The following is a 19,036-nucleotide window of genomic DNA, read 5'->3' as shown; positions in this document are numbered from 1 at the left end:
CAATATTATTACATATAAGAAAATCATATTATTATTATTATTATGATTGTTATTAATTGAATTTATTACTTTGATTAATAATAATGAAAATTATAATAATAACAATAATAATGATATGTTTATAATATATATATATATATATATATATATATATATATATATATATATATATATATATATATATATATATATATATAATTAATCACTGTTATAAAAATAATAATATTGATGATAGTAATAATAATAATAGTTAATAATAATATTAATAATTATTATTAATCGAATTAATTACTGTGATTTAATGATAACAATAATTATAATAATAATAATATTATTAATAATGAAAGTTAATAATGGTAACAATAATTATTATTACTATTATGATTATTCATAATAACAATAAAAGCAATAATAACATATTTATAATTATAATAATATAGAATTTATTATCATTATTATTATTATTATTATTATTATTATTATTATTATTACCACAAAAATGTGTTTCAACTCGTCCCTCCTTTTCTATAAAAAAAGCAAAAAATCTTTGTTCCTGTGAGACACTTACGTCAATACGTTTCAAACGTTTTTTGCAGAGGTGTTGGTGGTGGTGTAGTGGGCTAAAGCACATAACTGGTAATCAGAAGGTCACTGGTACAAAAACAAATATATAAAAGTTATATCAAATTTTGCAACTTCGATGCATGACGTCTTCATGCTGTAAACCCTGTAATCCTGCAAAACGTGGATTTAAACAACTTTACAGCTCAAGTAATACACAAGTTAATGTCTTCTACAGATAATTCAGCCTGAAACAGTAAATGTACAGTACAGAAAACAAGCCGTGTCGAGTGTCATAACAAGGACAAAGCGGCTCTGATGCAGCAATTACACACAACAAAAGGAAATGCAAAACTAGTTCAGCATGTGCTGCTCCATTGATACAACGTGTGTTTACATCATTTACTTCAGTTTGAACTTTGCCTTGAATTCACAAAATGCTGATATTTGTGATCTCATCTTAACTTGGAATCAGTGTCAGTTCTCTTGGCAATTCCAGCCCTAAAAACTCCCAGACAGGCCGCTTTACACTCCCATTTTGGGCTTTCACTGCAGTTTATAGCACAGCTTCCTTTTCTTGCCCTATTTTCTTACCTCAGGTTAGTTGTCAGTTAGTTGTTTTCTCTTAAATCTATCCCTGATCACTGAGACTTGGATGAAGGTTGAAGGACAGAATTAGAGCCACAAAATAACGCCAGAGTGAGGCTTGGAAAAAATGCACGTTCCGGGCAGTGATCCCAATCCGGGGTTAAAGCTCATATGTGGAAAAATGATCAGAATCAATATCAGATGTTGGAAGGTATTGATCACATTCATTCATGGTGAAGTTCCTGAAGTAATTAATTAAATAAATGTCAATAACTAACTTGGGAAAGAAGGTACTGTTGAACCCATTTGGCTGCAGCGACCTGGAATTCCTGCATTCTTCCATTTGACCACAGACTTGGGAAAGAGTTGCAGTAATATTGCACCAGTGGACCAAAATATATTTCCATTATTCACTTGCACATAACTGGACTGACTACATTCGGCATTGTTTTAAATTTTTTTTATTTAAACAAAACAGAATAAAGTAAAATAAGTGATCAAAGACTTTCCCAGTAGAGCAGGTGTCAGATGTCACATGTCAAATTGGACAATGCAGCATTAAATCTATAATTAGCTGTAGTGCAATGCACTGAATCAGCATCACCCGTGTTGTAGATGTGTATATTACTTGTGGGTAGCAGACAAATACATTCATACATTTTTTATGTATAAAAGGCCCCAAAATATTGATGACTCATTTTGCATATAGAGGTGTATACAAATTTTGGTCCAATCAAATGCATTCTACAATGTTAATAGCAAGTATAGCAAATTATGGTTCACAGCAGTGATGTTAAAATAAATGCTATTGACTATAGAAAATAAAAAGAGACAAGCCCTTCGATTTGTCCCACTTCAACTTTGTTAAAAAAGGAAATACATATACACAGAAAATAAAACTGCTCTGGTCCAGACAATTAATTTAATTTAATTTAAATTTAATTTATTTTATTTTATTTTATTTTTGTATTTTATATTATTATTATTATTATTTTATTGTATTAGTTTATTTTTTTCATTTTATTTAGTTTAGTTTTATTTTATTTTCATTTGTTCATATTGTTTATTTAATTCATTTAATATTTTTGTATTTTATTTTATTAAAACCTGCATGCCATTCTTAACCCCTATTCTGTTATTCGTTATTATGAATATTTCACATATTCATATTTGCTGTTTTTTTTAATTCCTCAAAAAGATAAAAATAAAATAAAAATAAACTCTGTTCCACAGAAAAGAATAACGAAGGTCTGGAATGGCATGTGAGTATGACAGAATTAAAAGTTTGGGTTGAACTATCCCTTTAAATGTGTTAATAAAAACAACATTACCTGAACCGCTGAGTGAGGTGATTGGTCATCAGTCCTCCAATCTTTGTTCTGATTGGTTGGGTGGGTGGTCGGTCAGCAGCACACAGCCGTTAGTAAAACGTGTATTTTTTGAAGAGGGGAAAAGTGAATCACAGGCTGCGTCTCAGACTGACAGAAGGGCAGCAGGGTCTAGCGATATTCCCCACTGAAACTGACAAAAACAAAGCAACTGTACTTCTCTACAAACGGCTCTTTGACAGACTAAAACTGGACGCTCTTGGAACTAACTTAATGCGATACTTTCATCGTTTGTGTCCATTTTTACACTTTACGCTTTCACGATGTTGCAGGTAAGAATGATTCTGCATTCCTTCACCTGTTTAAAGGCTATTTTTTTGGTTTTAAAAATGTGACATCTACTTTTTAATACTACTTTGAGTGTACGAGACCAGTGTTGGGTAAGTAACCCTAATAAAATAATCAATTACTTAGAACTAATTAAGTGTAATTAGATTACTGTACTTATTACTATGTCTGAAAAGTAATCGCGTTACTTATTACTAATTACTTTGTAAAACCCTGATCAAACTCGTCCAGATGATAAAAAATAAAAAATACAAGGATGAAACTGTTCTTTAATTTCTTTCAAATAAATCATATAAAATCAAATAAATGATTCTTGAATTCCAAAGAATTTAAAGGGGCGGCGTTAAATTAGAAAACTTAAATTTTAACATGAGACGTTAATTTACGATTTTAATTCACTATTGTTTTGTAGAATTGTTCTATAATCTATACAATATTTAACGCAATTATATCAGAAGTAACTGTGATTAAATTACAAAAAATTAAGAGTAATCCCTTACTTTACTTTTTCAATTAATTACTTTGTAATGCATTACACCCAACACTGTACGAGACACCCCTCATCAGGCATTCATATTTTTCTTTTCGTTGTTTTATATGATTTAAACCAGAGTTTGAGCAGCTGGTATAGCAAATTCAACAATTTTGGTTGTCTGTAAAAGTAAAATGTCAGAGTCACAGTCATAAAAGTAAGATCGTTGTTTCAGTAGTTCTATGAGGCAGTCTTTACCTCCAGAGTTGTTTCCAATATATACTTAGAAAACTTTGAAGTGCTCAGATGATGAATAGAGTGCCTCAGTTGTGTGGCTCAAGTCTATTTCAGGACGTTTATATTTTCCATTAACTCCCACTAGATGTCCCATTCATTGACATGTCACTCTATTGTACTGCAGATCTGAAAGTAGGTTAAGTATGCTGTAAATGTGAGTGCCACCAGAGTGACTCTGGCATTAAAAAGACAAACGCAGAGGAAAAAGTATGTTTTGTGCCTCTGTGGAAATATAAGTGTTAGTTTAAGTAGTATAGTATAGTTTAAGAAAACACAGATCTTTGAGCTGAATGTTCCAGCCAAACCAAGGGAGTGTAAGGCATGCCGATTACAGTATCTTGAAACAACCCTTCCCTCTTTAACTCTGGTGCATCTTTAGGTTGCCGCCTGCATTCAAATAGCTCAACTTACACACAAACAGAGGACTACTTGCAAAAATATAGTCTTGTTTTACAGAAAACCCCTTTTGAATAAAAATAAAAAGATTTCAATAATTAATAAATAATACTGTATATGTTTAAAATCTAATGATAAACACTTTTACATTTTTTAAATATATATTTTTTTAATTTGTAAGCATGTATTTCTGGTTCTGTTTGCTCTATCTCCCTACAAAAAGTCTTATTTATTCCACTATATGACGGCAAATACTTAGTAAACATTTAATCACCTACAATATACAGATCTGAAATGTAGGTGGCGCTCTAATGCAGTTGAGCACTCACACCATAGACATCCAGTCTATAATGGATTGTGTGCATGTTCCCCACCGTTCCATTGAATATCAACAGCCCGCCACAGTCTAATTTGTCCCGCCACTGTCTAATTTGTCCCGCCGCAGTTTCATAATGAACCAAAAATATTTTTACACTTCTCACATTAACATAAAAGATCTGTAACGTTGTGTTTAGAGCAAGTGTGCCGCACAAGCCCTCAAAAGTGACGCCAAAACGTCTCGATCGCCCCCCGGTGGCTGGTCCTAGTATAGGTCATAAACCCCGCCTTCCTATGTTATTCAACGGGACGTGAGACCAACTAAACAATTAAATTACACTTCACATATCTTTTTTCCAAAGATAGTTTCTGTCATTTACTGTCGTTTCTATCACGTTGATGTCATTTCAAGTGTTTGTTTTCAAAATAAGTTTGTTTTTAGTTATTTGATGCTATAAAAACGCTGCTGTGACATCATGATTGACAGCTGTGATTGACAGGTTCTCTGAGCGATTTTGTTTCGGGATCTTCGGAGGACTGAGGAGATTGGAGCTTTAAATTTAATATCTAAATTTCTATAATTAATTATTTCACACCGTCATAAGTCAAAAGTCAAAATTGCAGGGGCGTGTCCTTAAGATTGATTCAGCGAGAGTGAGGGCGGGGCCTTGATTTCAAATATACAACATATACTTTGACATGTTGTAACTTAAATGTCCTTCTTTCTCTCCGGACAAGTACATTTACATTTACATTTATGCATTTGGCAGACATTTTTATCCAAAGCGACTTACAGTGCACTTATTACAGGGAAAATCCCCCCGGAGCAACCTGGGGATGAACCAGCAACCTTCTGATTACCAGTTACGTGCAAAATCTTCTTACGGAGTAGCATGACACCCCTACACCCCAAAGTCTCACAAAATCCTGTGGGAAACGCTGGATATGAGATATAACATTGGATTATGTTACCAAGCAAGCTCTCAGACATGTAAACAAGAAAACAACCTAAAGTAAGAGCTGATATAGAGTTTGCGGCTATTTGTGGCTTCCAGAAGCAGCGATCGGAGCAGACATGAGACGTTTGTCTTTGTTGTCTTACAGAGATCATCTTTAACTAATTGCATTGTGATTCTTTTGATAAACACTCAAACTGTGGTGATAGCACAACAACTTACCTCCATAGTCACATTCCTGCAAATGAGAACTTTCATTTGATATATGACATGTCTATTTAAGTGCTATGTAAAAAACTTTATACTTTATTAATAGTTATATTTCTACATCATCACCTCAAGGTGACGCTCTTTATTTTATATACCATAAATGCAAAAGTGATGGTATTCTATTCTATGTCTTCTATGGCTTGTGTATCAGGAGACTTTTACAATTTAAGGGTAAACTTATTGCACACGTCTGGCCCCGCCCACATACCCGCAGAGTTTAAGTGGAAATTACTGGAGAAGCAGAATGACATTATTTGCTCACCCTCATGTTGCTCCAAACCCGAATGCTGTTATTTTTGTCTGTGGAACACCAAAACAGAAGTTTCACTCTTCGCACAGCTCCTTTCGAAACAACAACATTTCATTGTGACTATAACGGTCAAGCTCCAAAATACAAAAACAAAACAAACAAACACCATAAAAGTATCTTAAAAGTTGTCAGTGAATCATGATATATTATCATATTAGGGCTCCAGACGGCGACTAAATGTTCGCACTGGTGCGACTACAAAGTTGTCCGGCTCTCTGTCAAAATATATATCAATATATCGGGGTTGTGAGGGAATACAATTTAAGTTTGGGATGTGTTCTCGCCACTACCGTCCACCCCAATGGAGCAGCCGCGGCCATCTGCCGGGGGACGAGGAGCCCGGCCGCCTGGAAGCGTAGGAACGGCTGCCGACCACGAGGGGAGAAGGGGCTCCTAACCGACCGCCTGGAGCGGTCAGGGCCACTGCCAGGGGTAGAGGAGTCCCCTATCAGCCGCTGAAACGCGACTGGTTCTGAGGCCGCCGAGCGAGGAGGGGCTCGCTGCCGTCCGCCTGGAGCGGGAGAAACGCTGCCAGGGGCGGGGGAGACCCCTTCTGTTCCCCGAGAACGCGGCGGGGCGTATAGTGTCAGATACTATTTGCACCCGTATTTAAATACTAAACATACAGGATTGGCATCACTGCAGTGTGTTTACTGTATTTATTTAGAGTCCCAGAGTCACTACATTAACCCCTAAACTTATCCTTACCTTAGAAAAAATAACCTTGGGTTTACACCAGTAACCATGGTTTCACCATGGTATTGTTTTGTAAATTTACAGTAACCACAACATTAACCATGGCTACTATGAGTGGTGGTGGTGTAGTGGTCTAAGTGGCCTAAGCACATAACTGGTAATCTGGTAATCAGAAGAACGCTGGTTCGAACCCCACAGCCACCACCATTGTGTCCTTGAGTAAGGCACTTAACTCCAGGTTGCTCCGGGGGATTGTCCCTGTAATAAGTGCTCTGTATAATACATTGGTACTCAGAAGGTCGCTGGTTTGATCCCCACAGCCACCACCATTGTGTCCTTGAGTAAGGCACTTAACTCCAGGTTGCTCCGGGGGGATTGTCCCTGTAATAAGTGCACTGTAAGTCACTTTGGATAAAAGCGTCTGCCAAATACATAAATGTAAAAATGTAAATGTAAAAAAATCAAAACATGGTTACTATAATATTACTGAGCGATAATAGCGATGCCGAGTGGCGGGTACGAGTGCGATCGACAACCCCGCCTCCGGATCAAAGCCTTCTCTGCACTCCCTAACATTCAACGTGACCAAATCACTGTGATGAAATCAACATGTTTATCTATTATTTTAAGTAGTAATCCTCTGGGGTCTGAGGGTATTTTGGGCCTTGGAGAAGTTTTGACATGCCTTGACATTTGTGCCTTTTTCAGTTGCTTAAAAACATATGTAAGCAACATGTATGTACAGGTTTGTATTTTTGAGAAAATAACGTTTATGCATGTTTTTTTTTAAAACTAAAATTTTAAGTCATTGAAATAAGGTCATATAACACATACTAAACATTTGTCCACAAGACTTTTGAGAACTGGATCTTATAGCCGAGAGTTTTTGCTACAAAATGATGTGAAAATCATCCTGATCACTCATTCATACAAAACAATATAGTCATTTCATTTTTGTAAGACACTTTTATTGTTGATGGGTAATATGCGAGGAGGCGTGGCCTATCATGAATATTGATGTGATTCACACCTGAGACAAAAGACCCCTCCCCTGGGCCTATCAATCAGAGATAGAGAATGAATGTGAGGAGACTTAATGATCAAAATCAAGTTTTAAGTTAAAATAAGTAATCTGACTATATATTTTCTTTACATAAAGACTTTACTTGATTTTAGACCTACACTACCGTTAAAAGAAGTCTCTTCTGCTCACCAAGACTGCATTTATTTGATCCAAAATACAGTAAAAACATTGTGTTAATCGAAACATTCATATTATTTTTATATCATATCACATATCATATTTATATCATACAGCATACAATTTAAATACCTGCTTTAGCCGAAACAGCATTTAAATGTAACTAAAACTTACTTATTAGGACATATTTCAAATGTCAATAATCTGAATCCTGGCTGGCAAGTCTGGAAACAGTCCCACTAGTAAAATATGAACATGTTTATATAAAATAGCACATCAGCTAATGAAAACTAATTGACTTACTCGTCCGAAATTGTATCCTCGGCTGGATCAAGTCTCTCTTCAAAATACTAACGTTCATCGGAGTCCCGCTCTTCTTCTGAGGAAAATGTTAACTCTTCCTTAATATCCAGGAGATTCCTCGCATGTGTGTCGTTACAAACACGCAGAAAAGTTGAGTTGTGTTGTGTTTACATCAAACCTCTGAACACAGTCGGGGGCGTGTTCATTAGCGTTGAACGTGTCAGCACATTAGCGTATGAATGGCGCCCTCTGCTGGTGGGTGTGCACATTACATATAATGAGATGGACCGGTAAAAACTGTACATCGCTTTGTTTCAAACAGATTGCATTGTAGGAGAATATTTGTTTTAAATTTGAATAGTTTTATTTAAAAGTAGACATTTGAAGCTTTCTTTAGACATATGTTTCATGTTTGTGTGAGAAGAATTCGTGGAGTTTAAGTTCATTTTTGTGACGTGTTTCAGAAATATGCTCGTGAACACAGAGACTGCTCACAGCTCACCCTTTTTATTTTCTTTATTTTACAAAGATTTTGTTGTTATTGTGAGTGTACACAAATAAAAGTAGACCCTTTATAGTCTCTAATGATGTCTTACACTTATCTGTATACCCAAAAATATAGAAATAGAGTATTTTAAATGGTTTCTGCTGTAATGACGGAAATATCCAGCAGGACGTGCCGGCGGCGGGTTAAAGGAAATATTAAGAGTGGAAACATGAAATCGGATGGGGAAAACAGTGGGACCAAAATGAAGATTCAAACCGCGGTTGCTAGGACAACAGTACACATTCAAACACCGTCTTTACACCCCACGCCACTTCAACGCTTTCTGTCCGCTGTGTTCATGTTACAGTGGTCTTGTGGGAATCAGAGGGTGCGAAATGGCATGAAGGGTCTGAACGTTGTTGGCAAAGGTTGTTTGAAAACATACTGTAGAGCGGAGGGGGGCGGGGCCGGGCTGGAATGACGCACGCCCGGTCCCCAATCAGCCTGATAGGGCACGCGAGGGATAAAGGCGGCCGGTGATGACCGTTCGAGAGAGAGAGAATTACGGGCAGTCTTTTATTTGATTAAATATAGTATTTATATTGCTAAGCCGGTTCTCGCCGCCTCCTTTCCCTTTAACCCCCTTACACATACTATTGTAATTCCATTTGGTGCCACAAGTAGCGCAGAAAATACACACTTCACCCTTAAACATATCGGACGTTTGTCTGAGTCAGCCTGGCCAGCACTTTTGGACGGTCCTATGCATTCTTATGGGACATTCTGTACATTTTAACGAAGGGTCATTTACAGGTTTAGGGGCCGTTTAAACCAAACGCATGGCATGGCAAGACTTTTAAAATCTAGCTTTAAGCGCACGAACGCATTTCATCTGAATGGCCCCTCAATTGTGTTTTAATCTCATTTTTAATCTCTCTGACACTCTCTTTGCCCTCATTCTGTTAATCGCATTGTTCGTTCTGATCTGATCCTCACAGTGAAACAGCGAACTCTTTTTGATTGCCTAATTTGTTCCCTGCTGAAACAGTCAACTTAAACCAGCTGGTCTTAAACTGCTAGTTTAATCTGGTCTTCCAGTGTGGCCAAGCTGGCGCTCAGCTGGTATAGCGGGTCGGCAAGTTAATCCCCCAGCTAAACACTGCCCAGACCACCTCTAGAGCTAACCTGGGAGACCAGAAGACCAGTTTAGGCTGCCCTTGGCTCTCATTTTTCTTTTCAGCTGGGGATCCATCGCACTCCTCGCTAGAAATGCAAGTCTTTTTCCGATTAAGCTCTGTATGAATGGCAGATGAGGTCACATGTAAATATTTATTCCCAGTCAAATGGGCCAGTGAGAACAGAATGCAAAGCTGCACTTCACATGAATCCCATCTGCTATTTTGGGCCCATCCCGTTGGTTTTATTCCCTGGTGACAGTGCCCACATAAGGGCCGATACACAGGGCAGCATTGTGTGTGAGAGCGACACATTGAAGTGAGACGAGAGAGAAACCGATTGAAAGATAGACAGTGACCCAAAAGCTCTGTCTCTCTCTCTCTCTCTCTCTCTCTCTCCACTGTATTTCTAGGTGGAGTTGGTTTTCCTGGAATTATCTGGGGCAGCTTTTCCTGTTGTGCTGACTGCTACTTGCCATGCGCTTCTCTCGAGTGTGTTTGTGTGTGTGCGGTCAGTGTTCTGTAATACCCACAACTACGGATTAACATGTTATGGACGAGCGCACCATCTGGAATTCTTGCCCTGACGCACGAGGGGTTTTTATCCGTGTGAAACAAGCTTTCTGACATTTGTACGGAAGTTCATTGGAAATGGCTCTGAAGTGCACATCAATGCGAAATCCATCGGTGGGTGAGACAGAATCGCGTACTATGTGTGACTGCGTGCTGTATGCATGACACCAAGTGTTTTGCACTGGCTACATGTGGGTAGTTGACATGTTCTGCAATGTGGCATGCTGTTCTCCATCTAAAACGATTTGTCTTTTATAATGTATCATTGTGCATACAGCTTTTATGAGTTCTTCATGGAATATTTGTATTTTGAAAATTCATTTGTGACTCCTCTGGCATTTTGGGCTTGGCTTTGTTCTGTTAAATAGCAATTATGAGGTCAATAGTATGTTTAGCATATTGGAAAATGTCAAGGTTTGTTGCTTACAGGGGCTTTTTATAGTTAGATATGAATTTATTCTGAATGCTTGGGTTTTTAGGCTGTTCTTTACCTGTAATAATAGACATCAGAAATAACTATTAAAACATGGAAATGTTTGGTTTGGAAAACAGATTTGTGCAGTGACTGTACAGAGTTTAAAGTGGAATTCTGCATTTTGGGCTATGTTTTACATTTACATTTATGCATTTGGCAGACGCTTTTACCCAAAGTGACTTACAGAGCCCTTATTACAGGGACAATCCCCCCGGAGCAACCTGGAGTTAAGTGCCTTACTCAAGGACACAATGGTGGTGACTGTGGGAATCAAACCAGCAACCTTCTGATTACCAGTCATGTGCTTTAGCCCACTATGCCACCACCACTATGGTTTTATTCTGTTTATTGTGATTCTGAAGTCAATTAAGCATAATGGAAGACCTCTTATTGGCATAAAAATTTAATTATAAAGTTGAACTGGAAAAATGTGCACGAATTTGAGAATGTCTTGAGATTGACATGCTTTAATGACAGCATGATCAATACCTGACGATCATGTTATCCAGCGTGATCTTAGAATGTTCCAAAGAAGACCATCGTGTGTGTTTTAATGGAAACAAAGAAAGGAGTCAACATAATCATTGTAAATAATTTATTTGATTAGTATCCTAGAAATAGGCTAGTGAGGCTTCTTGCGTTACTGTGGCGGTAGCAAACCTCAGTACTCAAGGGGGCGAAAGAGTTGCCTTCAAACGTCCCTGACTTTAACTTATTTGCTCAGCAATATTCTCTTCAAACAGTTAATCCGCTATGACAGTAGTTCTCGTAGAAGTGGACAGTTCACAGTAATGTCTGCAATAGCGCCCCATGTGGCAATGTAGAGAATGACATGCGCACTCACGTTGTGTTACGTGTTACGAATTGCGGTCTGACAACTAAGGATGTGCACGAATAGTCGACATTCGGTTAATCGTTCGTCGCGGCACTATTCGAATACCAAAATCACGATTCGGCTATTCCACACGTGCAATAGAGGTCTTTGACCCGACCCGAACTCGATGAATTCTGACAAACCGTTGGGTTTTCCAACTATGTTGTTTTGCTATATACTGTCAACACGTGCTGGGTATACATCTTTGACTTGCCGTACGTCTTGGTCACTGCATATTTATTTATTTTTACTTTTATCCCCAATTTGGAATGGCCAATTTCCAATGAGCTCTAAGTACTCGTGCTGGCGTAGTGACGAATCTCAGTTGCCTCCACATTTGAGACCGTCAGCGTGGCTTGTTGAGCGTGTTACCATGGAGACGTAGCGCATGTGGAGGCGTCACGCTATTCTCCGCGGCATCCACGCACAACTCACCACAGGCCACACCGAGAGCGAGAACCACATTATAGCGACCACGAGGAGGTTACCCCATGTGACTCTACCCTCCCTAGCAACCGGGCCAATTGGTTGCTAAGGAGACCTGACTGGAGTCGCTCAGCACACCCTGGATTTGAACTGGCGACTCCAAGGGTGGTGGATCACCACATTTTTAGATACCAAGCAAAACGCATCTCAAAACACCTACGCTGTGTTCCATTCGTTACGCTTCATTCTGAAATAGTTCAGGTTGCAAAGGTGACTCATGTGACTGTTTCACCATTAAACATGATTGCAGGTTATTTTTCACTGAGCAAAGTTTCAGCGCTTGATACACGGTAAGCCAGTGTTTTGCCCTTTTGTGACCCTAAGTGTTAGTGAAACAGTCGCTCAGTGAATGTTTCAACGGTAATTGCTGCGTCTTCACACAGCATCAAAGACCATTGTGTAGTAATGAGCTTTAGATTCTTTTCACACATAATGAGTGGATGAAGAGAACTCATGGCCAGAGTTCATCTGCTCGCAGCTGTGGTGAGACCTGTCAGAAACAAAGACGCAGTGTACTCGCTGCAGATCTGGCTTGAGGTATTGTGCTCGACTGACCTGTCAACATGGGCGGTGTTGAGGAGGGGCCTGCAGGTGCAGGTGCACCCCTGTAGCACATTATATACATTATCTCTGACAGTTTTTCAACAGTCATGTCCCTTGTAGGCTACTGTATTTCTATCGGCTGTTCTGACACGTAATTCCGATAACGAGCTTCCGGTATCATATTCAGCCATAGCGGAAGTGTCGAGAGCAAACCACTCATCTTTCTAAAATAACGATTGATCACAACAAATGTGATTTAATTTAGTAAAAGTGTAAAAATGATCACAGTAATGAAGCTTGCAGAATGGCCATACCGTTGTGTGATGCTCATTTCAAGCAAGCATGATCGCCACGTGAGCAGAACGTATATGTTTCTCCACCCCTGTTAACAAGTTACAGCATTAACATTGGAAGCATTAGCAGCGCGGCAGAGTGTCGCGTGAGCTCCAGTGAAGTGGGGGGTTCGGCTCCGAGTCTCTCGTGCTCAATTAAAGTGGCCGTGCATAATCGATGAATAAAATGACACAAAAATGTACACAATGCACAGAATATGCATATATTAGTAGTCTAGTGTGTCTTTATACTGTAGGAATTAAAGCACACCTTTAATACAGTGATGTCGGGGCAGTGGTGGCTCAGTGGTTGAGGCTCAGGGTTACTGACCAGAAGGTCGGGGGTTCAAGCCCCAGCACTACCAAGATGCCACTGTTGGGCCCTTGAGCAAGGCACTTAACTCCAGGTTGCTCCGGGGGGGACTGTCCCTGTAATAAGGGCTCTGTAAGTCGCTTTGGATAAAAGCGTCTGCCAAATGCATAAATGTAAATGTAAATGTCGCTGCATGCAGTGTAAGTAGCGTGCAGCTAACTTTGGCTAGCAAGTGTTGCGCCGCTGCTGAATACACTGCATATGATACAGTTTTCTCTCGTTTTCAAAACACATGACGGCTGTGCCCAGTTTGACTCTCATGCAAGATTTGATTTGTTTTTAGACAGCTGAACAGCTTCCCTGGGTTTCGCTAATGTCTGCAACGCTTCACTGAAGATGGACACACTGGAGTCGGAGTTGACTTGCCCAATCTGTCTAGAGCTTTTTGACGACCCTTTACTGCTGCCTTGCGCCCACAGCCTGTGCTTTAACTGCGCTCACCGTATCCTAGAGTCCCACTCTGGCGCATTCGACGAGTCCACACAACAGTTCACTGCATTCCAGTGTCCCACGTGCCGCTATGTCATCACACTTGACGAGCAGGGCCTAGACCGACTCAAACGCAACGTCACTTTACAGAACATCATCGACCGCATCCAGAAGGCCTCGCTAAGTGGACCCAACTCTCCGAAAGAATCTCGCCGCTGCGACCAGTTCCCCTCGAGCATGGACGATCGCACGGCCATGACTTCATCGTGCGAGCCAGTCCGGTGCCAGTTCTGTGAGCAGGACCCGCCGCAGGATGCGGTAAAGACTTGCATTACCTGTGAGGTTTCATACTGCCAGGAATGCCTTCGGGCGACTCACCCGAACAAGAAGCCCTTCACGGGTCACCGTCTTACGGAACCACTACCAGACTCGCGTCTCAGAGGACTGGCCTGTCCAGAGCACGGTGAGGAGAAGGTGAACATGTACTGCATGATGGATGAACAGCTGATCTGCTCGCTGTGTAAACTGGTGGGGCATCATCGTGAGCACCAGGTGTCGTCATTAGGAGAACGATACGACAAGCTGAAGGTAAGACACATTGTGAAGATTAATGAAGATCAGATAGTTCTGACTCTAAATTCTGATTAGATGAGCTGCATTGAAATCTGTTGTAAATTGGAGTCTCATTAATGCCCCAAGCAGATGTCGACCGATATATTGATTTTACAGATTAATCAATGCGATAGTAGCTTTGTGAATCTATCAGTTATTGGGAAAAATCGACACTGATAGTTTTAAAAAAATTATTATTATTCCTCCGGATTCCTCTGTGGTTGGAGATTATCTCAATCTATAATCATTGACAGTATTCATCCATATTTTTATCCTCACTTTAAAGCATATTTTGTAATTTCGATTAAATAATCAAGTTCTAAATTAAAGCGAGGACACATGTCGCGTCAGCACATATATCTTGCCTTTATATAGATACAAAACCCTTCATTTGGTGAATAATTAAACTTTAAAAATCATTTTTGTTGTTGTAAAACAGTGCCTCGTTTAAGTAATCATTTCTTAACTTGCATGCAGCATTACTATGTTATTAAAGATTCATAAACACACTTCTGATGACATGCAAACATTGACATATCTGACTGTTTGAGAGGTCCTGGGCCATTGCTAAAGTATTCTAAGTAGTTGCAAGACTATTTCCAAGGTGTTATGGTTGCTAGGGTGTTGATAAGGTTTTTGAAAGGTTGCTTGGCTGTTGCTAGTTTAGAGTGATAGATAGATAGATGACAGACAGATAGACAGACAGACAGATAGATAGATAGATTGATGATAGATAGACAGACAGATTATAGATAGACAGACAGATAGACAGACGGACAGATTATAGATAGACAGACATAGATAGATAGATAGATAGATAGATAGATGATAGACAGACAGATAGATGATAGATAGACAGACAGATTATAGATAGACAGACAGATGGATGGATAGACAGACAGACAGACAGATGACAGATAGATGGATAGATAGATAGACAGACAGATAGATAGATGATAGACAGACAGACAGACAGATAGATGATAGATAGATAGACAGACAGATAGACAGATAGATAGATACAGACAGACAGACAGATAGACAGACAGATAGATAGATAGATAGATGATAGACAGACAGATAGATGATAGATAGATAGACAGACAGATAGACAGATAGATAGATACAGACAGACAGATAGACAGACAGATAGATAGATAGATAGATGATAGACAGACAGATAGATGATAGATAGACAGACAGATAGATGGATAGATAGACAGATAGATGGATAGATAGATAGACACATAGATGATAGATAGACAGACAGATTATAGATAGATGATAGATAGACAGACAAACAGACAGACAGACAGATAGATGATAGATAGACAGACAGATGACAGATAGATGGATAGATAGATAGATTGATGATAGATAGACAGACAGATTATAGATAGACAGACAGATAGATAGATAGACAGACAGACAGATAGACAGACAGACAGATTATAGATAGACAGACATATAGATAGATAGACAGACAGACAGATAGATAGATAGATAGATAGATGATAGACAGACAGATAGACAGACAGATAGATGATAGATAGACAGACAGATTATAGATAGACAGACAGACAGATAGATGGATAGATAGATAAATAGACACATAGATAGATAGATAGATAGATAGATAGATAGATAGATAGATAGATAGATAGATAGATAGATAGACAGATTATAGATAGATGGATAGACAAACAGACAGATAGATGATAGATAGACAGACAGATGACAGACAGACAGATAGACAGACAGACAGATAGATAGATAGACAGAGAGATGATAGACTGACAGATTATAGATAGATAGACAGACAGACAGACAGACAGATAGATGATAGATAGACAGACAGATGACAGATAGATGGATAGATAGATAGACAGACAGATAGATAGACATATAGATGGATAGACAGACAGACAGATAGATAGATAGATAGATAGATAGATAGATGATAGACAGACAGATAGATGATAGATAGACAGACAGATTATGGATAGACAGACAGACAGATAGATGGATAGATAGATAGATAGACACATAGATAGATAGATAGATAGATAGACAGATTATAGATAGATGGATAGACAAACAGACAGACAGACAGATAGATGATAGATAGACAGACAGATGACAGATAGACAGACAGACAGACAGATAGATAGATAGACAGACAGATAGATGATAGATAGACAGACAGATTATAGATAGACAGACAGACAGACAGATAGATGGATAGATAGATAGACATATAGATGGATAGATAGATAGACATATAGATGGATAGACAGACAGACAGACAGACAGATAGATAGATAGATGATAGACAGACAGATTATAGATAGATGGATAGATAGACAGACAAACAGACAGACAGACAGATAGATGATAGATAGACAGACAGATGACAGATAGATGGATAGATAGATAGACAGACAGACAGATAGATAGATAGATAGATAGATGATAGACAGACAGACAGATAGACAGACAGATAGATGATAGATAGACAGACAGATTATAGATAGACAGACAGACAGATAGATGGATAGATAGATAGATAGATAGATAGACACATAGATAGATAGACAGATTATAGATAGATGGATAGACAAACAGACAGACAGACAGATAGATGATTGACAGACAGACAGACAGACAGACAGATAGATAGATAGATAGATAGATAGATAGATAGATAGATAGATGATAGACAGACAGATAGACAGACAGATAGATGATAGATAGACAGACAGATGGATAGATAGATAGACAGACAGATAGATAGACATATAGATGGATGATAGACAGACAGACAGACAGACAGACAGATAGATAGATGATAGACAGACAGATAGACAGACAGATTGATAGATAGACAGACAGATAGATGGATAGATAGACTGACAGACAGACAGATAGATAGACACATAGATGATAGATGATAGATAGAGAGACAGATTATAGATAGATGGATAGATAGATAGATAGACAGACAGACAACTAACACACAAGTGCACATGCACATAGACAAAACTATTTTTTCTTTGCAAGCGTAACATTCTGAATGGTAGAATATTAGTGGAAAGTCATTCAGAACGGATGAAATAGGGAAGTCAGTCAGTTTCCTCTTTTTGGAAAGTGTGTTTGGTTCTACACCTTTGACTCGAAGAGACCCGTTTCCTTCCTGAGAAAAACCCAATTGCTGGAAATGATTAGCGAAAATGCTTAAACTCAGAAACGTTTGTGAACGACACTCCAGCACCACTGTAGTAATTTCCACTTATCATGTTTCACTGGGATTCATATGATGGTTGCACTTGGTCTGAGCTTTGAAAGCAGATTTTCAAAATGAGCATTGGTGTATTAACTGCAGTATACCAGGTGAGTTTAGCTGTTTTGCACGTCTCCAGTAAGATATTTCTTTAGATTTTCAAAGCTCTCTTCACACGATGAGTCCTGCATTTCAGAACGCCCACTGGAGCCCTCTGCTCTGGGACTCCCTGATATTAAACACAGAACTTTAGCCATTTTATTTTTAAAACCGTAACACACAGATGCAAATGTTCTTTCATTTTTTCACTGTCGAAGGCTTCACTTGATATGTCAATGTTTCACATGCCCGATCAAACCCATTTTTACAGTTTTTAGAAAATCGAATCACGGCTAACAACGGGACGTCTTTAGAAACACATTTCTCCACTATTCTGTGGCTTTTAACCTGCATATATCATGCATAAATGATTTAGTGGAGAGGGTTTGGATAAAAGCATCCATTTGAAATGCACTTTAAGCAATGTTAACCGGTTTAGTCTATGTTCAGAATAGAATACTTTGCAGTATGTTGTTTTAATACACCACCTACTATTTTTATTTAAATAGCACTTTCTTTTTTTATGTCAAAGTTGACGGAAGAAAAGAAGAAAACATTTATTCTAAACAGTCAAAATAGTCTCTATAAAACTGCACAGGGGGTCCAGAGACGGCCAAAGCAGTGCGGTCTGCGGGATCTGTTACCAATTTTACCGTCTTTTACCGTTTATCAATTGAAAATGAATGTTAAAGATCATCTGTTTGTTCAGAGTGACAGCAGTCCAGTGTTTGTTGGGATATTTTACATTAAAATGAAATATTTTGTATATTTCTTTAGATTCAGATACTCAAGTATGGGGCGTAGAAGCCCTCGTAACTGTGGCATGATGCTGAATGTGGGTTCAGGGGTGTCCCGAGAGAACATTTAGAAAACATTTGTATATTTTCATTAAAGTGAGAGACTCGTCGACCAACTAGTAATTTTAGTCTTTCATTATCCATTCCAGACATCGAATTAACTTTCACAACATTAGAACCGAAGTCGATTTGTTTATTATTAAAGGCTCGTAACATGCTGATTAATAAAGATACATTTAAAAGGGAAAAACTTTTTGATCTAAAAGCTGCTTTGAAACCTCGTTAACTCGTGCGGCGCTTCATGTCTACAAAGAGGCGACGCGTGCGGAGCGGGACGGGGCAGAAATGATGCATGTTTGGTGCTCGAGAACAATATTCAAGATTACAGAAAGATCCGAGCGGTCGTCCACATCACTGTTGTTCTGTCGCGCTCTTCACTAGAGACGATGAGCGGACA

General features: G+C 38.7%; 1 protein-coding gene across 4 annotated transcripts in view; it reads left to right on the top strand.

Moving 5' to 3' along the window:
- Positions 1–19,036, top strand: part of LOC127658918 (E3 ubiquitin-protein ligase Midline-1-like) — a 46,302-nt gene that overhangs the window by 13,880 nt on the left and 13,386 nt on the right. For 2 of the 4 annotated variants that reach the window (XM_052148489.1, XM_052148490.1), the window contains exon 2: positions 13,646–14,379. In XM_052148489.1, the coding sequence (XP_052004449.1) occupies positions 13,699–14,379 (681 nt within the window). In that variant the 5' untranslated portion in view covers positions 13,646–13,698. Of the gene's footprint in view, positions 1–2,627; positions 2,810–10,087; positions 10,394–13,645; positions 14,380–19,036 lie in introns of those variants that run through there. The other 2 variants (XM_052148488.1, XM_052148487.1) reach the window with 2 other exon arrangements.

Source organism: Xyrauchen texanus, chromosome 18, assembly GCF_025860055.1.
Source record: "Xyrauchen texanus isolate HMW12.3.18 chromosome 18, RBS_HiC_50CHRs, whole genome shotgun sequence".
NCBI classification, from domain to species: domain Eukaryota; kingdom Metazoa; phylum Chordata; class Actinopteri; order Cypriniformes; family Catostomidae; genus Xyrauchen; species Xyrauchen texanus.
Note: the sequence above shows the minus strand (reverse complement) of the source record. Positions and strands in the feature narration are given on the sequence as shown.